This window comes from Mytilus trossulus, chromosome 7 (assembly GCF_036588685.1).
Source record: "Mytilus trossulus isolate FHL-02 chromosome 7, PNRI_Mtr1.1.1.hap1, whole genome shotgun sequence".
Taxonomy (NCBI): Eukaryota; Metazoa; Mollusca; class Bivalvia; order Mytilida; family Mytilidae; genus Mytilus; species Mytilus trossulus.
The window spans coordinates 45,763,474-45,782,091 of NC_086379.1; the positions used below are offsets into that span (position 1 = coordinate 45,763,474).

Here is an 18,618-nt window from a genome sequence, read left to right on the forward strand (position 1 = left end):
TATAATTATGTGAGAGTTGTGATGTTTGAAAAGGGAAGTGATCAGCAAGAGTGATTTTACCCACAATGCTTAACAGGACGTACATACAAATACACATTGACATGTTAAGATGTCACAGAGAAATATGTCATTTCTTGAAATATTTAAACTTATTTATAAACTGTACACTAGAAACAATAAAGCTAACATGACATACGGTCACATACCCCTTCTATTTACACAAAGTTCATGAAGTTTACACAAAATCAATTAGGAAATCTTGACTTTTTATAGCAATTGATAAATGCATGCATTATAGGATCAGTAAACTACATCTTAAAAGTTGGGATAGGTATTGAAAGCTGTTTTCTATGTATGTACATAATAACAGGAATAAAAACAAAATATCTACATGAAAATAGAAAAAAAAAATCAAGAGAAAAAAAAAAATATAATAATGAAATAAATCTATAGACACAGACAAACACAAGACATCAGTGTATTGAAAATGAGGATGAAATATGAGGCTCCAACTCTTTAGTATTAATGTAGTTACTATATTAAATATATACTGATATCACAGGTCAAATGTTTAAAAATTAGCATATTTTACAATAATATTTAACTTGACCAGTATGCTGGAAAAGATTTTTATTTCTTCTAATGGTGCATTATATTCACATGCTAATGAGTCTCATTTTTAATTTCTCAAAATGTTTGAATGATGATCTTTTTTTAATGTTATAAATGTATCAAAATAAAAATAATCTAGAATATGATCATGATGTTTGATGTGTGAATAATGTGTGGTATACATGGTGTCCTACTTCCAGACAGCAGTGAAGGTCAAACTCTAACATTCAAGGTCAAGGATGCCAATATTTTAAGGGTTGAGTGTTATTCCGTTCTTTATATGTTTTTCCTTCTGGAAATCTTATTTCATTGATCACAAGAAAGAAATAATTTTAACTTTAAAAGCTTTAAATGTAAAATGTACACAAAAAACAGTTAATTATGGGTCTAGGAAAACTACATCCTCATGGTAGTTTTTTCCTTCCAAAGCTTATAAGTACAAAGCCATACTGATGGACTCCAAATGTAACTGAAAAATTATTGTGACTTCTGTAGGGTACTCCCCTTAAGTCACAAGGTTGCATAAAAAACTAATTCCCTGAAAAAACCATCCTAAGTTTCACACTTTCTACTAGTTCAATTACAGAAATTCCAAACAAAATACATAAATTAAGACTTTTTAACTGGCATCCTTGCAATATCTGATTATATTTCACGCATGATTTCCTATTAAAGCAAAGAGAAAAAGCAGAGTGTAGCTTTTGTCACGTACTATAAGCTGAGATATCCTGGCTGTTCGAGGAAGCCGTGAACGGCGCTTTAAAGCAAACTCTTTCTGCAAACAACATGCAACATTGCGTTTTATACTAAATTAAATACTAACAACCAACATAAATGTTGTGTTAAAAATTATGCTTAAAAAAATGTAAACAATCAATTGATTCATTTTAATAAGTGCTTACTTTCTAAATACCTAGTTCAACCACCCAAAATTAAAGGAGATAACATTTAAAAGGTTCTCATCCAAATTTGCTTATTCTATAAAATATTGGGCTGATATATTACATCTTCACGGTATCTTTTATTGAGCAATTGTAAAAAAGAATTGAATATGTTTCAATAAATACATTACATTCATTGTAAAATCAGTATCTGAGTGATGGTTACTTTATGTCTAGTGACAAACATTACAAGTATTTAAAGCATTATTATATGTTTCTGTCATAAAGATACATGGCCTTGTAATGGACAGACGTATTGAGAATGGACTTTACAGGTGCGGATCCAGTCATTTTAAAAAGGGGGGTTCCCAACCCAAGACAAAAAGGGGGGTGTTCCAACTATATGTCCCCATTCAAATGCATTGATTGTTCAAAGAAAAGGGGGTTTAAACCCCGGACCCCCTGGATCCCCCACTGCTTTAATTAGGCTTTCTAACAAGCCCAAAGAATCTTTGATACATTGTTTTGACTATAAGTGAAAAGTCTTTCCTTCTACTCCTATAAGTTTTGTGTTTAGCAGAGAAGATGCCAGTTACATTTTTTTAAGACTGATTTAATGAGGTTGTAAGTTTATCCCATGACCCTTATCATGCTTGATTTTGTTCATTTAAATTTGACGAAATCTATCAATTGTTCCAAATAATCCAGTGGGCCCCATGGTGTGCTTTGGTAACAATCTTAACAGTGATGCAATTGTTGAAGCCCCTAAAGATATTTTTAAAAAAAATCTTCATAAAACATCAATAATTTTTCATGAAATTTCTTGCATGTTTGTCAAAGTTATTCAAATGTTTTGGACTTGAAATTCAGACAACTTCATTTACCTTAAACCTTTAACAATTTTATACATAAATAAATACTGGCTAGCATTACAAAATACATTTTCAACACTAAATATATTCTGAGATAATATATCCATATTTTAATTTTATTATGTTTGAAAATGTTTCAAGCAATATATATTCATATTTTAATATGTATACTTTTCTTATTTTTTTCATGCATTATTTATGTTACTATCATATGTATCTACTGTATGCAAAATAAGACTGAACATTATTCAGACATTTCAGTGTGAATGCCTTTATCAACCAAACTCAATTTTTTTAAACTTCAAACAAAAACAATAAAAAACACCAAAATATTTAGTATTTATAAAAAAAAATTTGTAAGGGTTCCGCAGAACCCAGTGTCTCGCCTATTTTTGCTGTAAATCGCAGGCTCAACAACAATGAGGAATAAAATCAATAAAAATATTCCTCTTGTTACTATTTTATGATTGTAAGAAAATCTAAGTCCATTTAAAAGTAAATTACAGAAAAAACAGAGTAATCTTTTTACAAACTTGACTTCTGGATACAATCTTATGATCATAAATAAGCTTCTGTCCAAGTTTGGTACAAACCCAGGATAGTTTAAGAAAGTTATTAAAATTCTAAAAACTTTAACCACAGAGTGAATGTAATGGTTTCCTGCAGAAAAACTAAGTCCATTTAAAAGTAAAATATGGAAAAAATGTATTTATTTATTTACAAAATTTACTTCTGGATACTTTCTTATGATCATAAACAAGCTTCTGTCCAAGTTTGGTACAAACCCAGGATAGTTTAAGAAAGTTATTAAAATTCTAAAAACTTTAACCACAGAGTGAATGTTTTGTTTCCCTGCAGAAAAAACTAAGTCCATTTATAGTAAAATACGGAAAAAATGGAATTCTATTTTTACAAAATTTACTTCTGGATACTATCTTATGATCATAAACAAGCTTCTGTCCAAGTTTGGTACAAACCCAGGATAGTTTGAGAAAGTTATTAAAATTCTAAAAACTTTAACCACAGAGTGAATGTTTTGTTTCCCTGCAGAAAAAACTAAGTCCATTTATAGTAAAATACGGAAAAAATGGAATTTTATTTTTACAAAATTTACTATCTTATGATCATAAACAAGCTTCTGTCAAAATTTGGTAGAAATCCAGTATAGTTTAAAAAAGTTATTAAAATTTCAAAAACTTTAACCACAGAGTGAATATTTGTTGACGCCGCCGACGACGCCGACGGAATGTAGGATCGCTTAGTCTCGCTTTTTCGACTAAAGTCGAAGGCTCGACAAAAATCGTTTAAAAAAGAATTTCAGGAGATTTTTCTAAATCAAAAATGTGTTTTGTTTGTAATGTTTCTAGCATCTAAAAAAGATAATATAAATCGTAAGTTACCTCAACTTCAGCCACTATAGACTGTACTCTAGCCACTAGTTTTTCTCGTTGCTTTGACTTTTTTCTGTTCTCCAGTCTCATGGCTTGTCTTCTGTAGGTCAGCATTTCTTCTCTCCTTTTGGCAGTCATCTACAACAGGTTAAATTTAACTTTCTTTTTAATTTTTCAGATACATTTTTCTCATTTCAAATATCTATGAACTATTGAAAAATATATTGAGTTTACCCATCATCATTTGTGAATATGTAAATGTAATTTTTTGTTTAATTTTTTTTACAACAAAATTTTCAGACAATAATTGTAGTATATTTTAGACTTTTTTTTCTTTTATAATGTTTTTGTAAAACCTTTTGTGATCTATTGATCTCTAACTGCTACATCTGTCAAATAATTCTGCTACACCAATAAACTGGGTTGTCTTGAACTAGCAGTAACGTGTGAGCTTTTGTTTCCTGCTGAAGGCTTGCAATAACTTTGAGATGAAAAGTAGAAAATATTTGAGTATGACAGATTTGTTTTCATTGGTGTAAATAATATTATAATCATTACCACAGGAGGTAATATTGGTACTCCATTGAATTTGATTACAGAGGTAAAATTTGTTGGTATTGGGCTGGACCATGATGCTGACATCTCATCCAGATTCCGACTCTGCGCCTCAAAATATTCTAATAAATCTCCCATGATGTGATGCGAGGGATTCTGAAAAATATAATATAATTCATGTACACAATATGACAGCACAAATCATGCCTGTGTCAACTAAAATTCCTAAAAAGATGTCTCTTCAAGATGTCTTGCATGAAATATTTGCCACTGGAAGTTAAGCCAACAACGACCAGGCAGCCTTTTAACTCCAGGTCATTTCATACATTTTTTCAAAGACTAATAGCAGGTGTAACTTGGATATTTTTTTTTCCGATAAGGTAAGTTGAATGAACCTGTTTTTAGTTTATTAACTTGAATTTTTAGTCCCAGGAATATGTCTTTTGTGACAATCTACACCAAACTATTAGCTGTAAATAAAATCCCTCCAAAAAAGGCTTTTTCAGACAAAATTGAATAACGATTACTTCTATGCCATCCATAAGACTAAGGGTCAAAATCACATACCTGAGATCTATCTTAAATAATATATCTAGATCTTGACATTGTTTGATCAACAGCTTAAAACTGAAGTATATTAACCTTATGTAGTTTAATAAAATATTAATATACCACCCAGGCACTTACAAGTATGCTAGATCATGCTAGTATTACATAAAATAATCATGTTCTTTTGAATATCTGACAAATCAGAAGACTTTCAATGGGATAGGCCGAGTAATTCCCTCAAAATATCAAAGGCCTGGATCTTTGATTTTTTAATGTATCATATCATCAGGGTCTGGATGGAGTTGACAGAATAAAGAATAATGAACCAATACTGCAGAAAAATGGACCAAAAATAAAGAAAAGAGCGAAATGGCATCAAAGTTAAAGAATACAGAATTGAACATCCCCTATTCAGACTCTAATATTCTATCAGAGGCCCTTCAAAATCAAAAAATTAAAATCATTATTAATGAGAAAAAAATATAAATAACCTCATCCTTTACACAACTTTCTTTAAAATAAAAAAAAATAGCATTCAAAAATGTAAACAATTTGATATTCTTACTTACATACTAATAAATAATTCATCAATATTCTTGAACTTGTTAATCAATTTCTGAACAATTTTGAAATGCAGGCACACATATACTCATCTTTCCTGTATTTATTTTACTGTGGATGATTTTTCTCAATACTATGAATCAATTCAACACATAAATACAGATTTGTAATCATGATTCGAGTTCCGATTCTCTAACAACACAAAAAAAACATAAGCCAACCCCATTTAAATGTGTCACAGTTTATTAATCTGTATCAAAACAAGTTCACAATATATAAATATACATCATCATATTATTTGTTGATACCTGACGCATATACCAACCAATGGATTTACTGGATTGTAGCCAAATTATATTTAATTCAGATCGTTACAGGATTATGAAATATTGATAACACATATAAAGAATTCTTTCTTTTTTAATGGAATTATTGTTTACTGTATTCAATTTGTAACAGCTGGTCTGTGAAACTGTTATTGTAATGTAGTAAATTACAATAACAAAGATGACAATAAAATTCATTATTTTCTGTGATGTATTTAAAATCTCGGTTAATTGCCTAATCAAATCTGGGTTTTTTTTTGGTACAAATAAATTGCATTAGTTGGCTAATTGAATCAATTGTTTATTTCTGGTAAAATATATCCTTAGCAAACAATTTGCATAAAAACTAAATGTAAGAAGGTCAAAGTAGGAGAAAGTCAACATTTGAGAATTACTTTTTATGGATTTCCTGGCCGAGTTTTGGTGAACTACAAATTGAATATTAATTGAAACAGAAATTACCCTGGCTGAGTTTTGAACTACAAATTTGAATCTTTCAAATAAATAGAAATTACACATGGCCATAGGATAGGATTGTATGTATTTTAAAAAAACTTAAAACTAGCCTTACAAGAAGCAAAAATATATACATGTAATTGACAAAACGGCAACATATACAATAAGTTGGGAAAAATCGGAAACTCTTCACAAAGCATCTGACAAAGATCAGGAATGTTCATGTGTATGGTCAGAAGCTTTTCAGAAATTTGATACAATGAGACATAGATATGAAATGAAATAAATGGATACATGGAATCGTTTTAAAACTGTTTTGAATTTTGGTAAAGATCTACATTTGTTTGTACATATAGGCATGCTATGTAACTTGCCTATACATGTACATGTATTACCACTAGACCAGATTTTTACATTGTCAGCAGTAAGAAAATACTTCTTCCAGGACATTAACAGTTTATTAGAATCTTCAATTTTCAAGTTAACAGAAATACTCCTTTAATCAATTACCTCATACTAGTTAGTGTTGAAAAAATCAAATTGGTCACAATATGCAATGTGCATGTATGAATGTAAAAGAGAATATCATGTAAAATAGGGTGTAAACCCTTAGACCATTGATCATGATCATCATATAATTCACCCATGATGAATGGCCAGTGTGTTTTAATTAACTTAATTAACCTTCTACCAGAGATTGTATGAAATTTTGATGAGGCTTTCGTCTGACATTTATAGAGCTGATCTAACGATAATTCTCAGAGGTACACGGTCACTACTTCTCACTCTCTTTATATGCTGTTTTAATGTCTGATGTATTAATCTTCATTATTGACTTTTTTCTAATTAGATAAAATCTTACAGACCAACCATCAAAACAAAACAAGAATCTACTTCACATGTCCATCTTTGATTTTCCTGGGTTTTTTTGCTACCCATATATAGTCCAAACAAAATTTACATCTATAACAAGTCAGGAGCCTCTGGCCTTTGTTAGTCTTGTATTATTTTAATTTTAGTTTCTTGTGTACAATTTGGAAATTAGTATGGCGTTCATTATCACTGGACTAGTATATATTTGTTTAGGGGCCAGCTGAAGGACGCCTCCGGGTGCGGTATTTTCTCGCTTCATTGAAGACCTGTTGGTGACCTTCTGCTGTTGTTTTTTATTTGGTCGGGTTGTCGTCTCTTTGACACATTCCCCATTTCCATTCTCAATTTTATTAAGAAGACTTAAGCACATCATTTTGAGGTCATACTTTAACTGAGGAAAATTTTTTAAACTATGTTAATTCCTAAATGATGTACATGTATATATACATTATTATGGGATAGCGCTGAAAACCACAGCTCTAAATCAGCCTGGGGAAAACACTGTGACTGTATAAGCTAACATACTTTTTGACTAAATTTATTGTTTGTCTATATCCAAAGCCATGCCCCACAATTCTCTATAGAAGAACTAGTAGGCAAACTAGTACAAACAGACAATATAAAATTGAGAGTGGGAATGGGGAACATGTCAAAGAGACAACAACCAGACCAAAGAGCAGACAATGTGATTGCATTGAAGAAGCCAGTGGCTGACATCTTTATTTGTTACTAAGGTATCAGCCTGAAACTTAACATTTATCAGCGTTGAAGTTAAGCAGCAGACTATGGCATAAAAAATAGATTTCTTATATTGATTTAGATACAACACCTTGCAATATTTATTTATTTCTACAATCCTTAACACTTAACTTCTGACTGTCTTGAATCAATTAACCACCTTAGACAAACTAGAGGCTCACAGATTAAATTGAGAATGGAAATGGGGAATGTGTCAAAGAGACAACAACCCGACCAAAATAAAAAACAACAGCAGAAGGTCACCAACAGGTCTTCAATGTAGCGAGAAATTCCCGCACCCAGAGGCGTCCTTCAGCTGGCCCCTAAACACAGATGCCTGCATTGCTTATAAATTCATCAAGAAATTATTCAATGACCCTATTATCAACAACATAAAAAGAATTACTGGAGAAAAATAGCATAGATATATAATTGTTTAGTTGGTTATCAATGTCCAGTGGCAAATATTTCATGTATATTTAGGACAAAAACAAATCAGCAATTAGTACAATATTATAAGTTGGTTCTGCAAAGTAAGTCAACTGAAATTAATTATTGGAATTAAGACTGCCACTGGAAAATGAGGGTGATATATACATGGAGGAGGCAGAAAATTGCCAGGTAACCTACGGAACCTAACGTGTTTGTGCCAGGATTTTTTAACATTCATGGAGAGCTTGACACTTTATCAGCAAGAGGCATCTGATTCATTGTCCAAATTTCAACTAGATTTGACTGTGTAATAATATGTAAACATCCTGCAAAGAGTCAGACAAACGGACATCACACTTTAACAAAGGTTTTAATGCCACACAAAAGGGGTCCAGGGATGACCACATTTTTATACCACATTCAACCCTTGGGGGTGTATAAGTAATAAGAACATAAAGATTTAAGATGATAACTGTGTTAAGATTGTTAAATATTTTGAATTGTCACAAAATGGCATTATGCATCTATACAAATTCTCAAGGCGAAAAATACTTATGAACTGATAAAAACCTATTACAGTAACACACGTTTAATTTATAATTTTACTTTTATCAATTAGTTTTTCATTTCAATATATTGACTTTTAGGGATAACAATATGATTGGTATCAGATAGAGAGATTTGAAACGCTAATATATCAAAGATTTAAATATTAAAACTGTTGACACAGAGAAATGCCTTGTCTGTATACAAAACAAAATGGACAAAAGAGTGAATTGTTACTGTAATTTGTAAAGATGTGCAAAATTGGCCTTCAGGGTTCTGAAAAGAATCTAGAAAACTCAATAATTAGAAATGAAAAATTGAACAAAGAAAAATCTTAAAATATACAAACATTTTGACAAACTCTCTCAAAGCCTTTTAATAATACACAGTTTTTATTGGAGAAATTAGAATTAAAACTTTGTTTAAATGTTCTGTTCCAACCTTCTGCACTATTTTTATCATGTTTTTTGCTACAATAAATTTTTGACATACCCAATGTTTCATATTTATTCCCATATTCCTAAAATATCAATTTTTAAAAATATTTATAGAATAACAATTTTACCTTTTCTGCAAGAACTAATTCTACGGACAATCTTGGATCCATCATAAAAAGTTTAGCTCCGAAAAAATCTATTCCCATTACTATAGTATGCCATTAACTAGTATGAAAATAATATCTTTTTTCAACACCAATATCATAAAATCTTCTTTTATTTGTATAATCTTTTGTCCATTAAAATAATGGTATTCCCCTTATTATTTTGATATTTGTTGACAACTTGTCAATTGATTAAATCAATGCACTTGGTCTAATAAGTTGAAAATAACAGGCATATTTCTTTTTTATATACATGATATAGGGCCACTATTTTCTCTGTTGCTACTCAGCTGTGAAATTTACGCATTGAAACTGACAACAATAGAAAAATTACCAAAACAAAAAATGATTAATATAAACGTAAAAAAGCTTCTTATGAAATTAGAGACCAATAATATATCAAAAGGCTTGGTTAGATATTAATCTTTAGTTATGAAAATCTGATACAATTATTTGTTAATCATATTATCAGGTTTAAAATAAAACAAAGTTAATCTGTTTTGGTAAACTGATTTGATTTACATATATAATATTTATTCCAATATCATTATGATTTTAACCTTTTAGAACAAATGAAGTCTTTAATAGGTGACCAAGGGCCAAACATTTTTAAGTTACATATATATATAATTATGTATACATGTACTGTATGTATACTGCAAAAGCCTCCTCATTTATCATACAACACATGAAAACACTTTGTCTAAATCAGCTTAGTGGGAATGGGCTTCTGTGGTATAATTGCCAATGAGAAACTATCAATCCTAGTTCAAAGTATGTGGATATACATTATTTTTAAGCAAATATTGTAAATGTATGGCCTTTAACAATGAGAAAACCCATATAGTCAGCCATACATTGACCTATAATGGTTAACTTTTTTAAAATTGTTATTTGGATGGAGAGTTGTCTCATTGGCACTCACACCACATCTTCTTTTTTATATTCATTCATTATTTCAAGCTAAAGTTGAATTCAAAGTTCTACAATTTAAAAACTAGAGGCTCTCAAGAGCCTGATTCGCTCACCTGAAACGTTTTGCTTAAACCTTTCACAATTATTATTTTTGCTTTAAAATGCCATTTAAATTTTGATCATATTGTTTATTTGTAGATCTTACTTTGCCAAACATTTCTGCTGTTTACAGTTCATCTTTATATTTAATAATATTCAAGATAATAACCAAAAACTGCAAAATTTCCTTAAAATTACCAATTTAGTGGCAGCAACCCAACAATGGATTGTTAGATTCGTCTGAAAATTTCAGGGCTGATAGATCATGACCTATTGAACATTTTAATAACCATGACAAATTTGCTTTTAATGCTTTAGTTTTTGAGATATAAGCCAAAAACTGCATTTGACCCCTATGTTCTATTTTTAGCCGTAGCGGCCATGTTTGTTGATGGATCAAAACTTTGGATACAATTTAGAAAGTAGATACCCCAACAAACATTCATTTAAAGTTTTAGAGTATTTGGCCCAGTTGTTTCAGAGAAGAAGATTTTTTAATTTAAGCAAGTTTGATGAACAAATAGAGCAAATTTGTCTTTAAAGGACAATAACTCCTTAAGCGGTCAATTGACAATATTGGTCATGTTAACTTTTTTGTAGATCTTACTTTGCTGAACATTTTTGCTGTTTACAGTTTATCTTTATCTTCAATAATATTCAAGATAATAAACCAAAATTGCATAATTTCCTTAAAATTACCAATTAAGTGGCAGCAACCCAACAATGGATTGTTAGAATCATCTGAAAATTTCAGGGCTGATAGATCTTGACCTAATGACTATTTTTACCCCGTGTCAGATTTGCTCTAAATGCTTTCGTTTTTGAGATATAAGCCAAAAACTGCATTTGACCCCTATGTTCTATTTTTAGCCATGGCGACCATGTTTGTTGATGGATCAAAACTTCGGATACAATTTATAAACTAGATACCCTAAGGAACATTCAGTTAAAGTTTGGAAGTATTTGGCCTAGTAGTTTCAGAGGAGAAGATTCTTGAAATAGTTTACGACGAAGACAGACGACAACAGACGACGACGACGACGGACGCCAAGTGATGGCATAAGCTCACATGTCTATGCCAGGTGATAAGGAGTTGTGGTATAATTGCCAATGAGAAACTATCCATCCTAGTTCAAATGATGTGGATGTACATTATTTTTAAGCAAATATTGTAAATGTATGGCCTTTAACAATGAGAAAACACATGTAGTCATCTTTATTAAATGGCTCAACATGAAAAAGGATGGCCTAATTTAAAATACATGTAATACAATTATCAAAAAAAAAAAAAATATATGACAGACACCAACCAATGACAACCACTAAAAATAAGGATTTTAGACTTTGGACTGACACATACATGTAAATGTATTAATCAAGTTTGTGAGCACTCAACCCTACCCTAGCCTGGATTTGTATTACTGTGTTAATACATTATACATACATTTTTTTTCACATGTTTTAGTTTAAATGTCTTTTTGATCGACTTAAGCAATTTCAATTTCAATTGATATTTAATAGTGTGTCTTGATTTGTTGTAATGTTACACTACTGTCTGAGTTTAGGGTGAAGGTTGGCACCTTATTAGAAAATGCATGTTTTGGGGTTGTAAATGTTTAAAATTTTTTAGACATTGAACTTTAAATACAACAAAAGAAATGCAAGACATCCATTTATTTCTTTGGAGTAAAAATTTCTATTGCATGAAACGTTTAAAAAAATTCTAGAAATATGTCCCAAAAAAAGTACATAATTCATTTCTGAATGCATACATGTACAAATTCATATACTAGTAGAGCAAATTCTTGTGATTAAAATGAGTATTGTGTTATTTCTAATCTTTGCCATCTGACAACAAATAAACACATTTTTAAACAAGAACCAGATGCTACCCAGGGCCCAGCTTAATAGGACTACACTGACAGTGGTTAAACCCTGAACAGTTGGGGCAAGTATGCACACAACATTCAAGATTGATACAGGTCTGAATTTGGATTCTGATTAAATAGTTGACACAGCATAATTTTTTACACAGAATGAATGTGGTCTAATGAACTTAAAATTTTTTTTTTGCTTTTGAGCAATATGCTGTTGAATAATATTCCACCGGACAAAAAATATTTAAGAAATTTTCTTTAAAATTTCTGAAATCTGAAATGAAAAAATATTGTATCCCACCCCCCACCGGCTATTGGTACTTTACGGAACGGAACGGAACGGAACGGAACGGAACAGAATTTCATTTAAGGTATCCAAAGGGGGCATTTATCAAAATTTCGAAAAATCTTTAAAACAAAACAAACTTTAAAATTTCTGTGTTTTACGGTTTTCCATATACAAATAACACAAATGTATACTTAATCTCATCTTCACAGGTGAAATGTGCAATAATGTATAACATCGGGAACTATTCTGTAAATGAATATGTCGGATTGTCCTGATAAATTATCATGAAATTAACGCATTTGCAAGTCATGCATTATGATATCTAGACTGACCTCACGTCGTCCTTTCCGACGATGATTAGAAACATTGGTTCTGATTTTAACTTTTTAAATTTATTATTCCGTTCCGTTCCGTTCCGCAAAGTACCAATTGCTCTGAGGAATTGGTATTTAACGGAATCGAACGGAACCAGACATTTATAATGTAATAAAAGCAGTATGATAAAAAAAAAATGTGTCTGGCACCCCTTTTTGCAGAAGAAATAAGTGTTTTAGATAGCATTCCCGACCAGATAAATAATTAAGAATTTAAAATAAAGGCAGCTTAGACAAAAAGTCTTACTCCTTCCATTGGTAATTATATTTTTTAAAAGAGGCCTTCCACCTCTCGTGCCGACGAGAATTAGAAACAGTAATCAAGTTGAATCTGATTTAAACTTTTTAATTTATTATTCCGTTCCGTTCCGTTTCGCAAAGTACCAATTGCTCTGAGGAATTGGTATTTAACGGAATCGAACGGAACCAGATATTTATAATGTAATAAAAGCAGTATGATAAAAAAAATGTGTCTGACACCCCTTTTTGCAGAAGAAATAAGTGTTTTAGATAGCATTCCCGACCAGATAAATAATTAAGAATTTAAAACAAAGGCAGCTTAGACAAAAACAAAAAATCTTACTCCTTCCATTGGTTATTATATTTTTTAAAAGAGGCCTTCCACCTCTCGTGCCGACGAGAATTAGAAACAGTAATCAAGTTGAATCTGATTTAAACTTTTAAATTTATTATTCCGTTCCGTTCCGTTCCGCAAAGTACCAATTGCTCTGAGGAATTGGTATTTAACGGAATCGAACGGAACCAGACATTTATAATGTAATAAAAGCAGTATGATAAAAAAAAATGTGTCTGACACCCCTTTTTGCAGAAGAAATAAGTGTTTTAGATAGCATTCCCGACCAGATAAATAATTAAGAATTTAAAATAAAGGCAGCTTAGACAAAAAGTCTTACTCCTTCCATTGGTAATTATATTTTTTAAAAGAGGCCTTCCACCTCTCGTGCCGACGAGAATTAGAAACAGTAATCAAGTTGAATCTGATTTAAACTTTTTAATTTATTATTCCGTTCCGTTCCGTTCCGCAAAGTACCAATTGCTCTGAGGAATTGGTATTTAACGGAATCGAACGGAACCAGACATTTATAATGTAATAAAAGCAGTATGATAAAAAAAATGTGTCTGACACCCCTTTTTGCAGAAGAAATAAGTGTTTTAGATTGCATTCCCGACCAGATAAATAATTAAGAATTTAAAACAAAGGCAGCTTAGACAAAAACAAAAAATCTTACTCTTCCATTGGTAATATATTTTTTAAAAGAGGCCTTCCACCTCTCGTGCCGACAAGAATTAGAAACAGTAATCAAGTTGAATCTGATTTAAACTTTTTAATTTATTATTCCGTTCCGTTCCGTTCCGCAAAGTACCAATTGCTCTGAGGAATTGGTATTTAACGGAATCGAACGGAACCAGACATTTATAATGTAATAAAAGCAGTATGATAAAAAAAAATGTGTCTGACACCCCTTTTTGCAGAAGAAATAAGTGTTTTAGATAGCATTCCCGACCAGATAAATAATTAAGAATTTAACACAAAGGCGGGTTAGACAAAAAGTCTTACTTCTTCCATTGGTAATTATCTTTTTTAAAAGAGGCCTTCCACCTCTCGTGCCGACGAGGATTAGAAACAGTAATCAAGTTGAATCTGATTTAAACTTTTTAATTTATTATTCCGTTCCGTTCCGTTCCGCAAAGTACCAATTGCTCTGAGGAATTGGTATTTAACGGAATCGAACGGAACCAGATATTTATAATGTAATAAAAGCAGTATGATAAAAAAAATGTGTCTGACACCCCTTTTTGCAGAAGAAATAAGTGTTTTAGATAGCATTCCCGACCAGATAAATAATTAAGAATTTAAAACAAAGGCAGCTTAGACAAAAACAAAAAATCTTACTCCTTCCATTGGTTATTATATTTTTTAAAAGAGGCCTTCCACCTCTCGTGCCGACGAGAATTAGAAACAGTAATCAAGTTGAATCTGATTTAAACTTTTTAATTTATTATTCCGTTCCGTTCCGTTCCGCAAAGTACCAATTGCTCTGAGGAATTGGTATTTAACGGAATCGAACGGAACCAGACATTTATAATGTAATAAAAGCAGTATGATAAAAAAAAAATGTGTCTGACACCCCTTTTTGCAGAAGAAATAAGTGTTTTAGATAGCATTCCCGACCAGATAAATAATTAAGAATTTAAAACAAAGGCAGCTTAGACAAAAACAAAAAATCTTACTCCTTCCATTGGTAATATATTTTTTAAAAGAGGCCTTCCACCTCTCGTGCCGACGAGGATTAGAAACAGTAATCAAGTTGAATCTGATTTAAACTTTTTAATTTATTATTCCGTTCCGTTCCGTTCCGCAAAGTACCAATTGCTCTGAGGAATTGGTATTTAACGGAATCGAACGGAACCAGACATTTATAATGTAATAAAAGCAGTATGATAAAAAAAAATGTGTCTGACACCCCTTTTTGCAGAAGAAATAAGTGTTTTAGATAGCATTCCCGACCAGATAAATAATTAAGAATTTAAAACAAAGGCAGCTTAGCCAAAAACAAAAAATCTTACTCCTTCCATTGGTAATATATTTTTTAAAAGAGGCCTTCCACCTCTCGTGCCGACGAGGATTAGAAACAGTAATCAAGTTGAATCTGATTTAAACTTTTTAATTTATTATTCCGTTCCGTTCCGTTCCGCAAAGTACCAATTGCTCTGAGGAATTGGTATTTAACGGAATCGAACGGAAACAGACATCTACAAATGTAATAAAATCAGTATGATAAAAAAAGGCTGACACTTCTTTTTTTGAATGAGTGGTAATTGTTTTATATAGCATTCTCGACCTGATCATTAATAAATAATTTAACACAAATGCAGGTTACCCAAAATCCATCCATTCCTTATTATATTTTAAAATTTTCGGGAAAAAAAAATGATGAAATGGGCAAAAAAATGTTGTCGTTAATTATTAAAGTTCGGAATGAGTTGCTACATTTGTATGTCTAAAGTACATTGTGTAATGTTGATCCTCTTGGAATTCATTTGAATGTAAGTTTTAAATTGTGCTAATGAATATCATGCATGTGTATTTAAGTTAAAAAAAAAAAGGAAAAAAAAGGTCTTGAATAAAAACAAAGCTCTCGTCAATTATACCCGGCGTCATTACAGTGGTTACAAATGAAAATATCAAAATCAACCTTTTATTAAATTAGAAGTCTGCAACTTTGACAATATACAGTGCGAATGACATAAGCTTTTGATGTAGAAATACAAGTGTACTTAAACTATGACAGTGTCAATTTTTTAATTACTGTAACAGTTATTGGGTTCGGGATTGTGTACTTGTTTTTATGTTGTTCGTTCTATAAATAAAGTTTGAGTACTGCAGACGTCTTTTTGTCACAGCCAAGCTTTTTGTAGATCTCTGCTATTTGTGGTGCCAAATAGGACCCACGTTGTCTGAGAAATGTTTCAGGCATCACACTGGTGTCAGAAGTGTCGACTATTGTGAATTGATTCGACTGAGATGTTTGGAAATTCATCGGAAAGTTGCCAGTTTGGAAAACCACGTGAGTCGACGATTGGGCGATCCAGAAGCGGATCCCCGTCAATCACAACCCAAACATAATTATTCCGGTGAGATCGTATGATTTTTATACTTTAAATACTGAAAATTGTTTTAATTTTACAAAAAATTTAGCTGACGAAAATTTGCATTTGAAAAAAAATAATTCCGGTGGCTCCGACCTCGTCACCAAATTACCGGACATACAAAAACATTTTTATTTTTTAATTTTTATTTTATTTTAGTCAAGATTTGCATTTTGTATCATAATAATTTGCATATTTTTAGACTGTTTCATGTAATACGTGTTTGTTTTTTAAGTATTACAGATCGAATTTAGAAAATAAAGGACTTATGAGTGAAACTGTTCTACACAACTATCTCAGGTCTATTCCACTCGTCATCACACAACAGACAAAATATTAATTTTCACCTGCTAAGAGACGGGCTTCATCCTAAAAGAATATGGGCACAAAAGTGGTTTAGAAAATTACCACTTGACATATGCCAAGAGTATTGGTTAGATAGGGAATCATTTTCAGTACACGTCGATCCACAGGATTGAAAATTACAATCTTTTATAAATTGCAATTTAATAATAAACATGAATGACGATACAGTAGTAGAGACGGGTTCTGATCGAAAAGTCAGCGAAGATTCCCCGCCAAATGGTGATCAGTTGGGCATAAAAATGCTTAACGTGTTAGAAAGAATGGGGAACGACATGGGAACCTTGGCTGACACCATGACATATGTTTAGAAAACAGGACGAGGTTTCTGCCAATACAATGCAGCTACTCTACCAACAAAGTAGAAGTATAGAAGAATTGAACAATACGTTTTTGCAGAACCGGGAGACATCGAAATCCGACATTAAGAGCACAGGAACTAATACTTCCGGTTACACAGTTGACGATTTTTCTGGGTCTTCTATTTGTCCAAAGTATGGATTATATGATGGAAATAATGAACACCTAGACCCTAAGTTAGGCGAAAACAAACCAGTTGACAGTTTTCAGGTTGGCCAAGAGAACAGTCACAGACAATCTTTGTTCGGTCAAGATAGCAAGCCGAAATCGGTTTTACAGTTCGGTCGTGGGAACAGTCCCAGACCACCTTCATTTAGTTTAGATAATCAACCAATAGGATATTTGCAGTTCGGTCGAGGGAACAGTCCCAGGCCATCGTCCCAGAATACAGATGATGACATACAGACCGGAAGTTTGCAGTTTGGTCGCGGGAACAGTCCCAGACCAAATGCAAATTCACACACACCATTGTCATCAACACAAAGGGATACAACAACACAGAATTTAGATGATGACAGACAGAACGGGAGTTTGCAGTTTGGTCGCGGGAACAGTCCCAGACTAAATGCTAATTCACACACACCATTGTCATCAACACCAAGGGATACCACAACACTCCCCCCTTTTAAACCGTTGCTAAGCACTATAGAAAGATGGGAGTCTAGGTCGAGTTCTATGAACACAAATAATAGACAAGATTTGATAAGAAACATACAACCTTCGTTTTCTAGTGATATTGAAGCTATGCACAGTAGTAACAATACACAGCAGACAAGACAAAAAGTACCAAATAGTGACGTTCCCCACCAAAAACTTCCAACATTCGACGGGAAGGATAATTATGAGGGGTTTATTATCCCATTCAACAGGGAAGCTAGGAGAAACGAATGGACAGAGGAGGAAAAGTTAGATAGGTACATTGAATGCCTGCAATTCCTCGACAGGAAAGAGATACTTTTGAATCCAATTCGCGTCACATGGAAAACAGGTTCAACCGAAAAGAGCCCCCATCCACTGCACGAAAAAAACTATCTGATTGAAGACAACACAATGAAAAGAATGAAGAGTTTGCTGAAGAAGTCAGACGATTAGTCTCAAGAGCATACCCAACAAGTAGTATCGAGTTACAAGAGGAACTTGCAGCGGAACACTTTTTGAAGGGCCACAAGAACGCCAAAATAGCATATGAAGCTTTAAACCACCAACCTAAGACTGTATCTTCAGCACTAGATATTGTTGTACAACTACAACACAATTATCATGCTACGTTGGGCAG

At 32.1% G+C, this 18,618-nt stretch overlaps 1 protein-coding gene across 5 annotated transcripts in view; it reads right to left on the reverse strand.

The window, feature by feature from the left end:
• Positions 1-18,618, reverse strand: part of LOC134725162 (uncharacterized) — a 43,747-nt gene that overhangs the window by 14,997 nt on the left and 10,132 nt on the right. For 2 of the 5 annotated variants that reach the window (XM_063588761.1, XM_063588760.1), the window contains exons 1-4: positions 9,358-9,662; positions 4,315-4,467; positions 3,766-3,894; positions 1,325-1,387 (exon numbers count right to left, since the gene is read on the reverse strand). In XM_063588761.1, coding sequence (XP_063444831.1) covers positions 1,325-1,387; positions 3,766-3,894; positions 4,315-4,467; positions 9,358-9,435 — 423 coding nt within the window. In that variant the 5' untranslated portion in view covers positions 9,436-9,662. Of the gene's footprint in view, positions 1-1,324; positions 1,388-3,765; positions 3,895-4,314; positions 4,468-5,429; positions 5,670-9,357; positions 9,663-18,618 lie in introns of those variants that run through there. The other 3 variants (XM_063588765.1, XM_063588763.1, XM_063588762.1) reach the window with 3 other exon arrangements.